General features: G+C 49.3%; 1 protein-coding gene across 3 annotated transcripts in view; it reads left to right on the plus strand.

The window, feature by feature from the left end:
* Positions 1-4,493: 4,493 nt before the first annotated feature.
* slc27a4 (solute carrier family 27 member 4) overlaps positions 4,494-17,388 on the plus strand; it is a 63,624-nt gene continuing 50,729 nt past the window's right edge. Inside the window, exons 1-2 of one of the 3 annotated variants that reach the window (XM_085965417.1) lie at positions 4,494-4,832; positions 4,959-5,131. In XM_085965417.1, coding sequence (XP_085821543.1) covers positions 4,968-5,131 — 164 coding nt within the window. In that variant the 5' untranslated portion in view covers positions 4,494-4,832; positions 4,959-4,967. The remainder of the gene's footprint in view (positions 4,833-4,958; positions 5,132-17,388) is intronic. The other 2 variants (XM_085965418.1, XM_085965420.1) reach the window with 2 other exon arrangements.

Here is a 17,388-nt window from a genome sequence, read left to right on the forward strand (position 1 = left end):
TGGCCCGTGCCGGATGTCGACAGCAGGGCAGTGCGAGCCTGGTGATCGGTTTGCAGGGTGAAGGCACGGCCATACGTGTACAGGTGCCACCGCTCACATGCCCAGACGCACGCCAGCGCCTCACGCTCGCCTACTGAGTACTTCTGTTCGGTGGGGCTAAGGGCTCGGGAGGCAAAGGCGATTGGTTTCTCCACTCCATTCTGTATCTGCGATAACACCGCCCCCACAGCTGCAGCGGACGCGTCGCAGGTGACGAGGGTGGGGCTGGCGATGTCAAAGTGAGCCAACACTGGAGGCGACGTGAGCTGCGATTTGAGGAGGCGAACAGCTTCCATACAGGCTTGTGACCACACCCAAGGCTCATCCTTTCGCAGGAGCTGGCGCAGTGGGGCTGTGGTGGCTGAGTACTGGGGCAAAAACTTCAGGTAGTACCCAGTCATGCCAAGGAAGGAGGCAACCTGTGCTGCAGAGCTGGGTTCTGGGATGCTGTGAATGGCATCCATGTTTGACTGGAGTGGGGATATACCGTCAGCCGACAACCGAAACCCCACAAATTCGATCTCTGAAACAGCAAAGACACACTTTTCGCCATTCAGTGTGAGCTTGTGTTTTGCTAGAGCTGTGAAAACTCTGTGAAGGCGTTCGTCGTGAGTGGAGGTCGAGGGTGTGGTAAACCACTTTTGTCGTTCACTATCGTTACACTATAGTTATCACTGTTATATCGTTATCACTGTTCACACTGTTGTATCACTATACGAGGTCGCCTCTTGTCACGCTGTTATACCTGGGCTGAACACTGCTGACTCCGCCCATGGCTCCACCTACCTGCCCAGGTATAAAGGTGGTCGACTGGCTGGTATTCCTCCTTGTTGGATCCGATCACCCATGAGGGTGGGCTCTGTTATTTAGCCAATAAAAACCTATAGTTACTTTCTTAACTCGTCGCTTTTCATTGGATGAATTGATAGGTATATCAGAGGGCCCATGCACGACGATGTCATCCAGGTAGATGGCCACCCCAGGAATGCCCACGAGCACAGAGGCCATCACCTTTTGGAAGCAGCTGGGTGCAGAGCTAAGTCCAAATGGCATCCTGGTGTACCGAAAGACGCCAGCATGTGTCACAAAAGCAGTGAGGTCCCTGCTGCTGGGGTGGAGGGGAACCTGTAGATAGCCCTGTCGAAGGTCCAGTTTTGAGAACAGGATGGAACCATAGAACTGCGCTGTGAGTTCCTCTGACGTGGGCAGTGGATACTTGTCAGGGATTACGGCCTTATTCACTGCTCGAAGATCGACACAGACGCGTAGACCACCTGACTTTTTCATTGCGACCACCAGGTTGGAGACCCATGGGGAGGCATCAGCTGGTTCGATGATGCCGGCTTCCAGTAGCTGCTTTAGTTCAGCTATGACCCCGTCACGGAGAGCAAGCGGGATGCGGCGCAGTGGCTGAATGACAGGGGTAACGGTGGAGTCAACCATGGGCTGGTGGGTGAAGGCAGTCAGGCAGCCCAGACCCTCGAAGAGTGCTGGCCATGTTTGGCGCCACGGTGAGGCGACGTGCAGAATCGCAGACCCGCCGGTGTCCAAGAGAGAAAAACCCAGGTCAGTGAAAAGATCCAGTCCCATCAGGTTAGCTCCTTGGCGTGCCACATGAAAACAAAAATCTGGCAAAACTTTTGTTCCATAGCGTACTGTGAGGTTGACTGAGCCCACGAGTCCAATTTTCGAATTACCATACCCGCAAAGAGTGGTGGAGGGCGCAGAGAGTGGCAGGGAGCTGAAAAAGCGTTTGAATGTGTCCACATTCAGCAGTGAGACGCTGGCACCGGTATCCAACAACTGCGGGATGCACACATCATTCAGGTTAATTGTGCATGATTTGAAAGCCACTACTGGCCCAGAGCTCACGTTGTGAATTATCGTGCTTGAGGACTGAGAGTGTTCATTTGTAGCAACCGGGGCAGAGCGGCAGACATTGGCAAAGTGATTTTGTTTTCCACAATTGCGGCAGGCTTGGCCGCGCGCGGGGCAATTCTGCGCTCTGGTAGCATGTGAACGAGATCCGCAGTTTCCACACTGTTGCCGCGGTAGCGCGCGTTGCTGCCGTCGCGCGAGCATTACTGTGTCAGAGCTGTCGGGGCCGAGGGCGCTGTCACTGGGTGTGTGTGCTAGTTTCGCTGCACATTCGGCTGCAGACTCCACTTGAAAGGCAATGTTGACTGCCTGTGACAACGACAGATCGTTGGACTCGAGTAACAGTCTTTCACGCACTCTCACGTTGTTTGTGTGCTCTATTAGTTGATCACGCACCATCTCATCTTGTAATGCACCGAACTTGCATGAGCTAGCTAACCCCCTCAAATTAGTCATGTATTGATGCACAGACTTGCCGGGGAGTTGGTGACGCTGTCTAAAAATGAATCGCCGCAGGAGGGCACTTTGTGGGGCAGAGAAGTGTGTGCTTAACAGAGCCACAGCCTCATCATATGTTTGGATTGAGTCTGCTGTGCATAATGTCCCAAGAACACGCTGGCCCTCCGCTCCCAAGCAATGGGATAACAGTGCCTTTTTCCGAGCCGTACTCACAGTTTCTAGTCCAAGAGCAATGAGGTAGGTTTCAAAGGACTGTACCAGCGAACCCATGGGATCGGGGGCTCACCGGGTAGTGCAAGGAAGGGAGGAGGTGGTGGAAGAGAGATTTCAGCCATCCTTGTCGCCAAATGTTGCATTTGCAAAGATAATCCAGAGACCGTCAGCGAGTTCAGTTCATGCTGCTTTAATCATGGCTGCCACACACACCACTTCCAGGCACAAGCAATCGAATACCTATACACAATACAATGATCACAGCACTATCAAACTCCATGTGCTCAGGCCAAGGCAATCGAGTACCTATCACCAAATGTCAGACATAACAGGATTATCTGGTCATTATCACATTGCTGTTTGTGGGAGCTTGCTGTGTGCAAACTGGCTGCTGTATTTCCTACATTACAACAGTGACTACACGCCAAAAAGTACTTTCATTGGCTGCCAAGCACTTTGGGACATCTGGTGGTCATGAAAGGTGCTATATAAATGCAAGTCTGTCTTTCTTTCTTTCTCTGAGATTAACTAATCTAGCACAGACTAGAGATTGAACCTGGAAAAATCCTGAGAGTTTCTGTATGGTTTAGCACTGCACTCAATGCTTTTACTCACTGACCTATCAGAGAAGCTGCAAGCTTAGTTTTAAAATGTGCACGTTAATTATTCCATTGCAGAATCAAATTGAAGACAATAAATTGTAGGTTTAATCTCCACTGGCTTATGAGGGAATGACCCTCCCTTTGCAGAATCACGAATCTTTTTGCAATTGCAAAGCAGAATCATAGGGGGAGATCATTCTTATAGACCCTGAAATGAGCTTCCGCCCACATATCCGTGGCATAACTAAGACCACCTATTTCCACCTCTGTAACATCGCCTGTCTCCGCCCTTGCCTCAGCTCATCCATTGCTGAAACCCTCATCCATGCCTTTGTTACCTCTAGACTTGACTATTCCAACGCACTCCTGGCTGGCCTCCCATGTTCCACCCTACGTAAACTTGAGGTCATCCAGAACTCGGCTGCCTGTGTCCTAACTCGCACCAAGCCCTGTTCACCCATCACCCCCGTGCTTGCTGACCTACATTGGCTCTCGATAAGCAACGCCTCAATTTCAAAATTCTCATAGTTGTTTTCAAATCCCTCCATGGCCTCGCCCCTCCCTATCTCTGTATCTCCTTCAGCCCCACAACCCCTCCCCCCCCCCCGAGACATCTGCGCTCCTCTAATTCTGCCCTATTTAGCATCCCCGATTATAATCGCTCCACCATTGGTGGCCATGCCCTCTGTTGCCTGGGCACTAAGCTCTGGAATTCCCTCCCTCAACCTCTCCACCTCTCCTCCTTTAAGATGCTCTTTAAAACCTATCTCTTTGATCAAGCTTTTGGCCATCTGCCCTAATTTCTCCTTATGCGGCTCGGCGTCCAATTTTTTTGTCTTACAACACACCAGTGTAGCGCCTTGGGACGCTTCACTATGTTAAAGGCGCTATATAAATACAAGTTGTTGTTGTTCAAAAATTACACATCGCAAACAGATTATTCTCCAGCAGGCAGGATCAAATTACACATTCCAAACTGTTGGGTGTGTCTTGTCCTCCAAGGGGACCACTCAGAAATGTGGTGTTGCAAATAGACACCACCTAGCTTTTAAAGTGCAATAAAGTTAATTATTCCATTGCAGAACCAAATTGAAGACCATAGACTATAGGTGTAATCTCCACTAGGAACCACTTTGCAGAATCTCGAATCTTTTTGCGATTGTAAAGCAAAATCATGGGGGGGGGGGGGGGGGCGGGAAGAGGTCATTAACTCCTGGGGAAAGGCAACAGAACTACAATTCCCGAAAGGCCCCGCGGCGACCGCGCACGCGCACGAAGCCGGCCGCACACAGCCCTGGGCAGGCGCGCGGCAGCATTGGTCGCCTTGCCTGTCAATCAAATCGCGAAGCAGGAGAAGGAAAGAGGTTCAACGACCGGCGCAGGTCGCTAGGTAGCAGAAAGTACACGGAGAGGTGACAGATTGAAAGGAATCAAACATTCTGGGACTGCATTTAAAAAAAAAAATTTGCAGAAAAGAATATTTTTTTTTTAAAAAGGGCAAGACCGCACAAGACTGCCAGGGAGGGAAGGTTGGAAAAAACAAAGTTAAAACATCGCTATGGAAAATATGCCAGCGTGATTTAAGGAAGGGAGATTTGCCGGCTGGGTGCAATTGAAGCCTGCCTGGATTGCTGCCGAGAAGTACAGTCTTTATTCCTAATCCTGGGTTCCCATTTCCTCTTTTGCAGTTGCCGAGTCTTTATTTTCTGCAGTTGCATTTGAGATCCTCCGCTTTTCGCCCTTCACCTTGTGTTTTCTTGTCTCTAGCAGGGCTTGATGATGTGGAGATTCGCGACATGCACGGCTCTGCTGCTGCTGCTGCGCTCGCTGACCAGCCTGCCCTGGCCGCTGCTCACAGCCGCCACCTGCGCTTTCTACCTGGCGTCGGGAGGCCGCAAATTCCTCGGGATCTTCTTCAAGACCATACGCCGGGATGTGCAGTGAGTAATGCAATCAACGGGGTTCACATTCATTCATCCCTTCCCCTCCCATCTCGCGCGAGCTCCTCTTTTTGTTTGGTGCGGCGGCGATCCGATTGCATTTGCCCTTGGCAAAGGAGACCGTGGCCGGCAGAGCTGCTGACGGAATATCCAGGGCTTATGCAGAGAGAGAGGTGGTTTAACCCCCCCGCCCCCCGGGCGAGATGCACTCGCTGATGTTGCAATGCAGCCACATCCCCTTCTGTGCAGAGGATGCACACACACACAGCCTTGTGAAAAAATGTACCAAATGAACGAGGAAGTGAGCGGCAGGTCCAAGTCTTGCTGATTGCCTTCTTGTGAAGCCAGCGTGGTTCAGTCCAGCTCGATCTGTCTTCACAAAAGAAAGGGACGATGCAGACATTGTAGTGAAGGAGGAGGAGGTGTGTGAAATGTTAGATGAGATAAACATAGTGAGAGAGGAAGTATTTAGGGGTTTAGCATCTTTGAAAGTAGATAAATCGCCAGGCCCGGATGAAAAGTATCCCAGGCTGTTAAGAGAAGCAAGGGAGGAAATAGCGGAGGCTCTGACCATCATTTTTCAATCCTCTCTGGCTATAGGTGTGGTGCCAGAGGACTGCTAATGTGGTGTTGTTCAAAAAGGGAGAAAGGGATAGACTGAGTAATTACAGGCTAGTCAGCCTAACCTCGGTGGGCAAATTGTTGGAAAAAAATTCTGAGGGACAGTATTAATTGTCATTTAGAAAGGCAATGGATAGAGTGGATAGGAAGGACCTATTTCCCCTAGCAGATAAGCATAGATTTAAAGTAATGGGTAGAAGGATTCAAGGGGAGTTGAGGAGAACTTTGTTCACCCAGAGGGTGGTGGGGTCTGGAACTCACTGCCTAAAAGGGTGGTAGAGGCAGAAACCCTCATCGCATTTAAAAAGTACTTGGGTATGCACTTGAAGTGCCGTAACCTACAGGGCTACGGACCAAGAGCTGGAAAGTGGGAATAGGCTGGATCGCTCTTTTCCGACCGGCACAGATGCGATGGGCCAAATGGCCTCCTTCTGTGCCGTAAATTTCTATGATTCTAAGTGCTGCCCCGTGTGCCACTGAGCAACAAAGACCTGAAAGTTGCCCTATTTCAATCTCCGCTCTAGGCTGAGTTAACTGCTTTCAACTGGGGCATCAGTCGAGGGCATTGCTGTTTGCCTTTGGGTTAGGGAAGGGAGAGGTTTTACAAACTCAACCAGGAGTGGGGCTCTTGATGGCTGTGACCCCTGATGGAAGGGGTGACGTAATAAAACTCACTACACACTTGGTTTGAGTATAAAGCAAGGCTTTAATCAACTTTGTTTCAGAACATGGAGGTCTAGTTGTACTTCACTAGTTCCTTGTCTTTACAAAATGTCCCTGGTAAACTGGGGCCCACGCCCGAGTATTTATACTCCTTGGACGGCGCCACCAGCTGGCCGTCCAGTGTTATTTCATAGGTAGTTTCTCGATGATGAGATTTATGACAAGGTGTATGAGTGTGAAAGAAAGTCTTGCATTTATAAAGCACCTTTCATGACCTCAGGACGTCCCAAAGCGCTTTACAGCCAATAAAGTGTCCTCACTGTTGCAACGTAGGAAACGCAGCAGCCAATTTGCACACAGCAAGCTCCCACAAACAGCAGTGAAGTAATTAACCAGATCATCTGTTTGTTAGGCATTGATTAAGGGACAAATGTTGGCCAGGACACCGGGGCGAACTCCCCTGCTCTTCTTCGAAATAGTGGCCATGGGATTTTCATCGTCCACCTGAGAGAGCAGACGGGGCCTCGGTTTAACGGCTCATCTGAAAAATGGCACCTCAGACAGTGCAGCACTCCCTCAGCACTGCACTGGGAGTGTCAGCCTAGATTTTTGTGCTCAAGTCCCTGGGAGTGGGACTTGAACCCACAACCTTCTGACTCAGAGGCGAGAGCGCTACCCCTGAGCCATGGCTGAGTGAATATGGTATTTGGGTTCTGATGGCTGCCACAGTTGAATAGACTCACTGTCAAGGCTCACACTTTACTAATGGCTATTTGGGTGAGCTATTGAAGGGGCGCCATTAGCCATTGGACCATACCCCAGGAAGACTCAACACTTTCCGGGATAAGTTGAAGGCCAAAAAAAAGGATATATTTGAAAACTAGGCCTTGCCATCTCCACAGTGCATGTTACAATATAACAGATACAGCGGGCCCCGATTTTAACTCCAGCCCAGCTTTGGGTGGGTGGGTTAGAAACTCACTGGCTGCTCCAGAAATGAGGGCTGGGGTATTGTAAATTCTGGGCCTCATTTAAATCCTGCCGGCTGACTTTGCACCCATTCCGAGTCGGTGGCGGGATCGGCTGCCGGGGCTTTCCCGTGGGGATCTCGCGATCGGGAAAAAAAGGCGAGTCCGTGGCAGGGAGAGGCCTTAGCTTTCCTTGTGGGGCCCGGAGGACCGCTCCTGCTGCTTCTGGCCTCACAAGGAAAGTTTAAAAGAAAAAAGTTTTTGTTGGGGGGTGGGGGAAACTTACCTTTTGAGTCTCTTCGGGTTCCGATCCTGCTCTGTCGCTGGCTTGGCCTGGCGGGGAAACTCACTGCAACTTCCCCTGCTCAAGGCCGGCCAGTTAAAATTGCAGTCAGGTCTTGATGACGTCATTGGGACCCGACATGTAAATATAAAGAAAGGACCCCGCCGGATTTGGGCGGGTGTCCTTGCCGCCTGCTCAGTTGAGCAGGTTAAAGTCGGGAATCGTGTGAGTAACCTGGGCGATTTTAACTGTCCACCTGCCCAGTTTCCACCGGACAAGTAGGGATAAAAATCACCCCATGGGAGCAGTTTCAGATAACAGTAATAAACCACTCAAGCTTCACTTGACATGCAAACTTCTGATAGGATTACTGCAGATTGGTTATAACTATGTCGTTATGTTCCCTGACATGAAGGAAGTAGAATGTGTGCTGAATTTATCCTGTGAAATATTTTGCCGAATAAACTTTGGATCTCACTCCTCTCTTGCTGATAAGTTTAAAAAGGAAAATTCCAGCCTCCGCCACAGCCCGTATCTCTAATACTGAGCTTCTGGCATTCATTCACTTTTCCCCCCCCCCCCCATTCAGACTGTGCAGGAAACAAGTTTCAAACTAGATCTTTTCCACTTCCTGTTCCAGCTGCTCGCCCACCTTTTGGCACCAGATGATGATGTCACGTGGAGGGCGGTTGCTTATGCTGGAGTATGGTTCCCAAGTGGGGATGGGGAGGGAGCTGTAGCAACTGCGCCTTGTCTGATGTCCATAGATGTGCAGTTGTTGGCTGTGATAGTGGTCAGGAACGGGGACACTGACTGATTTCTCCCCACCCCGCCCCCAACTAGCCTGGGGACACCCAGGTGTTTTCTGTTTGGTATACCAGTCAGTGAAAGAATCGTATGTAAATTCATAGAATGAGACAGCACAGAAGGAGGCCATTCAGCCCATCGTGCTTGTGCCAGCTCTTTGAAAGAACTACCCAATTAATCCCACTCCCCTGCTCTTTCCCCACAGCCCTGGAATTTGTTTTCCTGCAAGTATTTATCCAATTCTCTTTTGAAAGATACTAGAAGGAGAAAAAAATTGCTGGGCTATGGGGTAAGAGCAGGGGAGTGGGACTAATTAGATAGTTCTACCAAAGAGCTAGCAGATACACAAAGGGCTGAATGGCCTCCTTCTGTGCTCTATGTCAAATTTTGTTTGATAACCCCCCTGTGAAGCGCCTTGGGATGTTTTACTATAAAGGTGCTAAATGAATACAAGTTGTTGTTGTTGATTCTATGAACTCTTAGATTTCCATAGATATTGAGCTGGGCAAATTCTACTTGCTCACATTGAGAATTGGTGGCGCTCTTTCTCTGAATGGTAACTGCAGGTTAGACATTGGGTGGGATCAAAGGTACTTGTACTTTCCAGGATGGCAGTCTGCAAATGTGTTGGTGTCATTTCAAGATAGGGATTTCCAGGGGAAAACTGGGATTCACAAGGGGATACGATCATCTTGTTGCTGCAGAAGGGCTTCCCACTAAAGGAAAGGGGAAAACCTTGCATTTATATAGCGTCAGGATGCCCCAAAGCACTTTACAATCAATAAACTACTTTTGTAGTGTAATCACTGCCATAATGTAGGAAACGCGGTTGCACAGCAATGTGATAATGACCACATAATCGGTTTTATTTTTAGTGAGGTTGGTTGAGGGATAAATGTTGGCCAGGACACGAGGAGAACTCTCCTGCTCTTCTTCGAATCGTGTCACAGGATCTTTTACGTCCAGCTGAGAGGGCAGACGGGCCCTCGGTTTAACATCCCATCCGAAAGACGGCACCTCTTATGTGCTCAAGTCTCTGGAGTGGGGGCTTGAACCTACGACCTTCTGACTAAGAGGCGAGAGTGCTGCCCACTATCCAGGGATGACCAGCTGAGGTACAGACTTGTCCACTGTTATTTTCCACTACTGGCAGTGACTGTCACACAAATATTTGAATTCCATGGTGGACGGGAGGCAAAGTCATTGAGCAGAACTTTCAACTCAGCAGGGGTGTGAAACAGGCGGTGGCAGATTGGCCACTCGTGATACACCCCGCCGATGTTGAAGGTTCTTCCCATTCTGCCTGCTGGAGAAGCATAGACTGGATGCAATCTTTACGAGGATTCGTGCTGGAAAGCGCATCTAGAATCATGGAATTGTTACAGCAAGAGCACTTCAGCTAGACCCACTCCCCCCGCCCCTTCCCCGTAGCCCTGCAAAAAAAATTTCCTTCAGGTATTTATCCAATTCCCTTTTGAAAGCCATAATTGAGTCTGCCTCCACCACCCTTTCAGGCAGCGCATTCCAGATCCTAACCACTCGCTGGGTAAAGAAATTTTTCCTCATGTCAGCATTGGTTCTTTTGCCAATCACCTTAAATCTGTGTCCTCTGGTTCTCGACCTTTCCGCCAATGGGAACAGTTTCTCTCTATCTACTCTGTCCAGACCCCTCATGATTTTGAACACCTCTATCAAAACTCTTCTTAACCTTCTCAGCTCTGTGGAGAACAACCCCAGCTTCTCCAGTCTATCCACGTAACTGAAGTCCCTCATCCCTGGAACCATTCTTGTAAATCTTTTCTGCACCCTCTCTAAGGCCTTCACATCCATCCTAAAGTGCAGTGCCCAGAATTGGACACCTTACTCCAGTTGAGGCTGAACCAGTGTTTTATAAAGGTTCATCATATTTGTACTCTATGCCTCTATTTATGAAGCCCAGGATCCCGTTTGCTTTTTTAACCACTTTCTCAACCTGCCCTGCCACCTTCAACGATTTGTGCACCTATACCCCCAGGTCTCTCTGTTCATGCACCCCTTTTAGGATTGTACCCTTTAGTTTATATTGCCTCTGTGCATGACAACTGTGGACAGGTTAGAACTTGGCTCTGATACCCTTCCCCTCCCTCCCAGCCATTAACAGTCACTGTGCAGGTGTACACCTTGGGAATAGCCACTTAGCTGAGGGCACCCATATAATTGTACCCAGGAGGAGTCAATGTCTTCAGGAAAAGAAAAGGGGAGGAAAAAATGGATATAAATAGTTGGCAATAGGAAGAGAAACAAATGGCCCATTGCCCATAAGCATCCCCAAATCACATTTTATAGATGGGCCTCTTGGAGATTGACGTCACATTTAAGGGCATGGTACTTCATTGTTGGTGAGGCTAGGGTAGCAGTTTCAACACTTGGGTGGTCATCTTCAGCCCAGGGAAGGTAGAATTTTTCATGTTTACTCTGTTTTGGTGGACTTTGAAGAAGATTAGCACTTGGGAACAGAGCATTTTCTATTTCAGGCACACAGCATCAGCATCAAGCAGTCCCAGGTCACGTTAAGTATACTACAGTCTAGATGTAAAGTAAAACTCCCAGACAGAGCATGCCTTCATCCTAGCAGTCTGGGCTGCATTTGATTCAATATCCAAGAAGTGAAATGTGGAGTGTGTGTGTATGTATTGTTGGGCCTAATGGAGATTGGTGTCACATTTAATGGTATGGTTGGTAAGGGTAGAATAGCATTTCTAGATTGGTCATCTCTATCCCAGGGAAGGTAGAACCCATCTGCTGCTGAAACCCTCATCCATGTTTTTGTTACCTCCAGACTCGACTATTCCAACGCTCATCTGGCTGGTCTCCCATCTTTCACCCTCCATAAACTTGAGCTCATCCAAAACTCTGCCGCCCCCCCCCGTGTCCCAACTCGCACCGAGTCCCGTTCACTCATCACCCACCTGTGCTCGCTGACCTGCATTGGCTCCCAGTCCAGCAACGCCTCAATTTAAAAATCTTAAAATTCTTACCCTCGTGTTCAAATCCCTCCAGGGCCTCGGCCCTCCCTATCTCTCTAACCTACTTCATCCACACAACCTCCGAGAACTCGGCATTCCTCCAGCTCTGGCCTCTTGTGCATCCCCTACCTCTTTCTCCCCACTATTGGCGGTCATGCCTACAACCGTGTAGGCCCTAAGCTCTGGAATTCCCTCCCCAAACCTCTTCACCTCTCGCTCCTCCTGTTAAGACGCTGCTTAAAACCCACCTTTTTGACCAAGCGTTTGGTCACCTGTCCTGATGCCGCCGCCTTTGGCTCAATGTCAATTATGGTCTGATTACGCTCCTGTGAAGCACCTTGGGGGCGTTTTACCACGTTAAAGGCGCTATATAAATGCAAGTTGTTGTCGTATAGTTTTCTCCTCTCGGTGAAGGACTCCTGCTGGTTCCATGGTCACTAATTGCCTTCTGATCCCTGGTCCAGGTGACCATTCCTTGTGTGTGGGCCTGACAATGTACTGGCCGGCAGACTCTTTGGGCTCGAATTTCATTGGGCCGTTGAGGCGGGATTGGAGGCGTGTGGGGGGTTAAAATTGTGAAATCAGTGGGCACGAACCCATCCCGCCCCCGTGCCCGTTTCCCAGGAGGCGGGTACCCGACCTGTGCTGGGAGCCGCCTCCCCGAGGCGGGAAGGGGATTAGTGCCAATTAACTGCCTGTTTACAGGTAGTTAACAGGCAGTTTTTGGCTTAATCCCTATTTTTAGCCCTGAAGTGTGGGATTCCCGACGGCTCCAAACCACGCCAAGTTAGCGAGGCGGACCGTCGGGCTGAAGGGCTTGGAGGGTTCGAGATGTCTGGCGTTCAGGTGAGTGATGGGTGCATGAGTGCAGAGGTAAGTGTGTTTGGTGTGTGTAAAGTGTTTAAATAAGTTTTACTTACCTTTACTTACTAATGCAGGCTTCCTTCCTTCAGGTCTCGGGAGTCCCTCATCTCACCGGCACAGAAAGCAGAATGGCCGCGAGCTGTCAAAAGTTGCAGCATTCTGCTTTCTGTTCTGGAGAGATCTCTAAATCAGCCTGAGAGGAAGGAATTAAATTATCAAAGAGCTATCAAATACTGATATTTCATCTGTTAAAAGCTCTTGACAGATGAAATGTCAATCTGTGACATCACCTGTTGCCGGGTGGCCCTTAATTGGCCTGCTGAGTCCGCTGGGCGGGCTCAACAAGGTCAATCAAGGGAAAATCGAGTGGGTTGGCCACAACTCGATGGAGACGGGACTACAACCCCGAAAGTGGGAGTCCTGCCTCCTACTCGCCTCCATTGAAAAAATCCAGCCCTTTGACTGTGGTGGACATGGTGGCCAAGCCTGATCCTGTCCTTGCACAATGTTCACATGGGCTCAGTTTGCAGCAGGGGGGTCACTGGAAAATGATGACTGACTGTAGTAATGTAGTAAACGTGGCAGCCAATGCGCACAGCAAGCTCCCACAACCAACAACATGATAATGACTAGGTAATCTGCTTCTGTTATGTTGATTGAGGGATAAATATTGCTCTTCTTCGAAATAGTGGCCGCGGGATCTTTTACGTCCACCTGAGAGAGCAGACGGGGCCTCGGTTTAACGTTTCATCCGAAGGGCAGTACCTCTGACAGTGCAGCACTCCCTCAGCACTGCACTGGGAGTGTCAGCCTAGTTTTTTGTGTTCAAGTCTCTAGCGTGGGACTTGAACCCACATCCTTCTGACTCAGAGGTGAGAGTGCTGCCTGCTGAGCCACAGCCGACACTACTCACGCAGGTTGTGAAAGGCTTCATTATAAAGGGTGAGAACAAAACCGTTCTCATAGGGCATGAAGGCACTTTCTCAGGGGCAGTCTTAACCCAGTTTCTAATGGTTTGTTAAAGAGCCCCTAGTTCAGCACTAATTGTCGAGCTCATTCAGAGATACCACAAGGATGGCTGTGGGCAAGGAGTGAAGAAACTCCACACTGGTGCAGTTTAGAGGGGCTCTCCTGAGGTCGGGGCTGAGCGAGATTGAGGGGAATTTTAACATGGGTATTGACGTAAGAAAACTACTAGGCACTTGGTCTAAGCGTTAAACAAAGCTTTAATCAACTGTTTTACAACATGGAGGTCTAGTTGTGTCCTTCACTAGTTCCTGTTAAGAATGTCCTGCGCAAGCTGGGCCCGTGCCCGAGTATTTATACTCTCCCTGGACAGCGCCACCCGTGGGCCGCTCAGTATTATTTCATAAGTCTTTCTTTCATGAATGACTGATTCATGTCGGGTATGGCGGGGGTAGGTGGTGGTAAATAGGCAAAAAAAAATCAAAGCGTCCTGGCGAAGACAGCTCCAACCTGCCGACCTCCGTGTTTTACTGAGGCGGGACAAGGGGCGGGCAGCCAACCTGCTTCCAAGGGGCAGGGCGGCACTTTAAATACGATAATGAGGCTGGAAGCCTCGGATGTCACCTGTAGTGCATCTGAGCCTCGGGGAAACCCAGCAGCTGCAGCGAGGCGAGGACAACCTCGGGGAGCAGTCTTTGTACGCTTTGCAGGAGTGCTTCCCCCTGGCCCCCCAAACTTCACCACCACCAGACGCCCACACCCCTGTGATTGGACCCCCAGGTCAGGGATTGGACCCTCCCCCAGGGTCGGGGATCGGAGCCCCTTTTGGAACCGCACCTCCCGCCTCCCCCGGGGTCGGGGTTACGACCTACCTGGTCCTGCGGCCTCCTTCGGGGTCCTCCCCGCCCAACTGGAAGCCAAGCCTGTCAATCAGGCTGACTTCCGGGTGGGGAACCTGTCAATGATGTAAGATGTACGCTGTGCAGTTAAAACTCCACAGCACGCAGGAAAATCCAGATTTCTGGGTTTCCGCGAGCTACCGGACCCCCTCCCCCACCCCCCACTCCCAGCGTGTCGTGAAGTAAAAACTCCCCCCATTGTTGGGACAGAATAGAGGCGCCAATGGTAGTGACCTTTTTGCCACAGAGGCAAGCTCGGCCATCTCAGCATAGACGGTGATTTGTATCACTCAGTATTGCGCAGGGCAGGACATATCTTATAATCCATAGGCTCTTATTCACTATTCTCAAGGACATTAGCTTGGTATGTGCCTGAGATCAATTAATCTTCACATTCGGACGTTTTTGAATGGTTTCCAAGCTCTTACATCATTATGTTGCTGGATTATTTCCTTCTTTGTTTTTTTTTTGGCGCGAGCTTTACCCACATTTTGTAGTGTGAGGTCAGCAACAGATAAGAAATACGATGCGTTTGTGTGGTCTAAAAGGATGCATCATATAGCTGAAAAAGAAAAACATTGCGGGGCTATGGGGGAAGAGCAGGGGGAGTGGGACAAATTGGAGAACTCTACCAAAGAGCCAGCACAGGCACGATGGGCCGAATGGCCTCCTTCTGTAGTGTAGGGTTCTATGATTTATAGGCATAAAATTGGGGAGGTGTTTCACCACATCCTTTTTGGTGCATGTGTGTGCAGCATTCATTGCATTCTGGCTAATGTTTCTCAATGTTCCATCCAGGACAAGATGCCTCCTGTATCTAAAGGACAATTTACATGGACTGGACAGCTACGGACTTGCAAAGTGTTCACGCGTTGCTGCTGTCAGTCTCTCAATTTTAATTGCAAAATTTGGGTTAATCACATTGGGAGGAGGGATTGGGTGGGAGTGTCCATGGGATTCTGAAACTTTCCTGCCTTAGTGTAGTTTCCTCTTTTTTTTCCTCTTGTACTTAAGGGAGTGATGTTAATACTGAGGAACCCTCCTCATCTCCGGCACCGGTGTCAGCAGTCTGTACCATCAGCTCAGGTGCAAGGAGGTCAGCTACAGAGTAAAGCTCCCAGTTCAGGTGTGGCGCAGTTGGAGGCAAACTAAAGCATCCTCTGCTCCGTCCCAACAATCTGCCTCAGCACCAGCTACAGCAGAACAACCCTCTAATTGCACCAGTGTGACATTTTTGCCATTTCCCACACCAGCCATCCATAAAAAAGAAAGACTTGCATTTATATAGCGCCTTTCACGACCTCAGGATGTCCCAAACGCTTTACAACCAATGAAATACTGGCACTGTTGTAATGTGGGAAACGCGGCAGCCAATTTGCACACAGCAAGCTCCCACAAACAGCAATGTGATAATGACCAGATAATCTGTTTTTTAGTGATGTTGATTGAGGGATAAATAATAGCCAGAACACCAGGGATAGCTCCCCTGCTTTTCTTGAAACGACTGCCATGGGATCTTTTATGAGAGAGTAGACAGGGTCTCGGTTTAATGTCTCATCTGAAAGACGGCACCTCCGACAGTGCAGCACTCCCTCAGCACTGCAGTGGGAGCGCCAGCCTAGATTTTTTGAACACAAACCTCTGGAATGGGACTTGAACATACAGCCTTCTGACTCAGAGGCGAGAGTGCTGCCCTCTGAGCCACGGCTGACACCTAAGGTTTCACAGAGTGAGAATGCTAATTAATGCCAAGTTCGGGGCACATTATAAACTGGTTTGAGGTGGCCCAAACTCACCTCACATAGGACCTTCACAGTTAGCGGTGAGAGGAGATTATTATCTCATCGATCTGGGCTAGATTGAAAGCCATGTCTGAGAGATAAGGACAATGAACTTGACCCATTGACCAGCCAGTGTACATCCTTTTTCCTTGTTCAGCTCACCAGTGCCCGTAGCCCTGACCTACCACCCGTCATGCATTTGGATTGAGAGTTATCCATTTTGATTTCAAAATGTTGCTCCTTTCAATGAATCTAACTCAAAAAAGAAGCCCCCTGTTCCACATTTATAACTGGGCTTGCAACTGATGTTGTCCTTTCTGATCCTAAACCCTAGCATCTCCCTGGTGTTAACAACCTTGCAGAGAGTAGAACTAAATATACACAGTCCGCAGAGGAGTTAACTGCCTTTCAAATGCCGCACGAAGGGTTCCAGAGCTTAACTTGGCTAATAAAAGATAGATAGAGATTTTATTAAAGTGCAATATATTTCTTTATTTACAGCAGCTAGACCTATCCGTTCAGTCAGAAATATTACGCAATGGGGGAGAAGAGCTTAAAGTTTAAATACAGGAAAAATGTGACCTTTGACCAGCAAGGCAAAGCGTTCTGTTCTGTTGCTGCCAGGGGCTGAAGTTCTAGGCCGGGTGGATGGACAACTGGAGCGCCCAGAGTTAACCCCTTAAGTCCTGGAGCAGCAGTTCTGCATTGAAATCAGAAATATAAAAAGAGTTTAAAGATTATTTTTGTTCATTCCTAAACAGATTGTTTCTGATTAGGAAATGTCCTGTGAGTCTGGGTATTTCTCGAGGAACATTCTGCAACACTTCTCTTTCGTAAACAACAATAACTTGCGTTGCTGTGGCGCATTTCATGTAAAAAGTGTCCCAGAGAGTGGTGAGATTGTGGAACTCGCAACCACAGGGAGTGGTTGAAGCGAATAGTAGAGATGCATTTAAGGGGAGGCTGGACAAGCATGAGGGAGAAGGGAATCGAGGGTTATGCTGATAGATTTCGATGAGGAAAGATGGGAGGAGGCTCGAGTGGAGCATAAACGCCGGCATGGACTGGTTGGGCCGAATAGCCTGTTTCTGTGCCGTATATCCTATGTAAGGTACTTCACGGTAGAGATAGACAGGGGAACAGATGCCAGGAGGGAGAGATTAGGAAGGTTGGTGGAAAGGTGGGTTTTGTTTCTAAAGGTGGTGAGATAAGTAGAGAGGCGCGGGGGCTTCGGGAGTTCCATCAAGTAGGACCGAGTGGGTTGAACACTCTGCCGCTAGTGGTGGAGTGAGGGGAGAGCGCAAAAGGCTGGAGTCAGGGACGAAGAGTGCAGGAGGGGCTACAAGGCTGGCGGAGACTGCAGAGGGAGGATGGGATGAAGCAGTGGAGTGATCTGTAGA

This window comes from Somniosus microcephalus, chromosome 23 (genome assembly GCF_052327205.1).
Source record: "Somniosus microcephalus isolate GS21.2 chromosome 23, FLI_Smic_1.0, whole genome shotgun sequence".
NCBI lineage: Eukaryota > Metazoa > Chordata > Chondrichthyes > Squaliformes > Somniosidae > Somniosus > Somniosus microcephalus.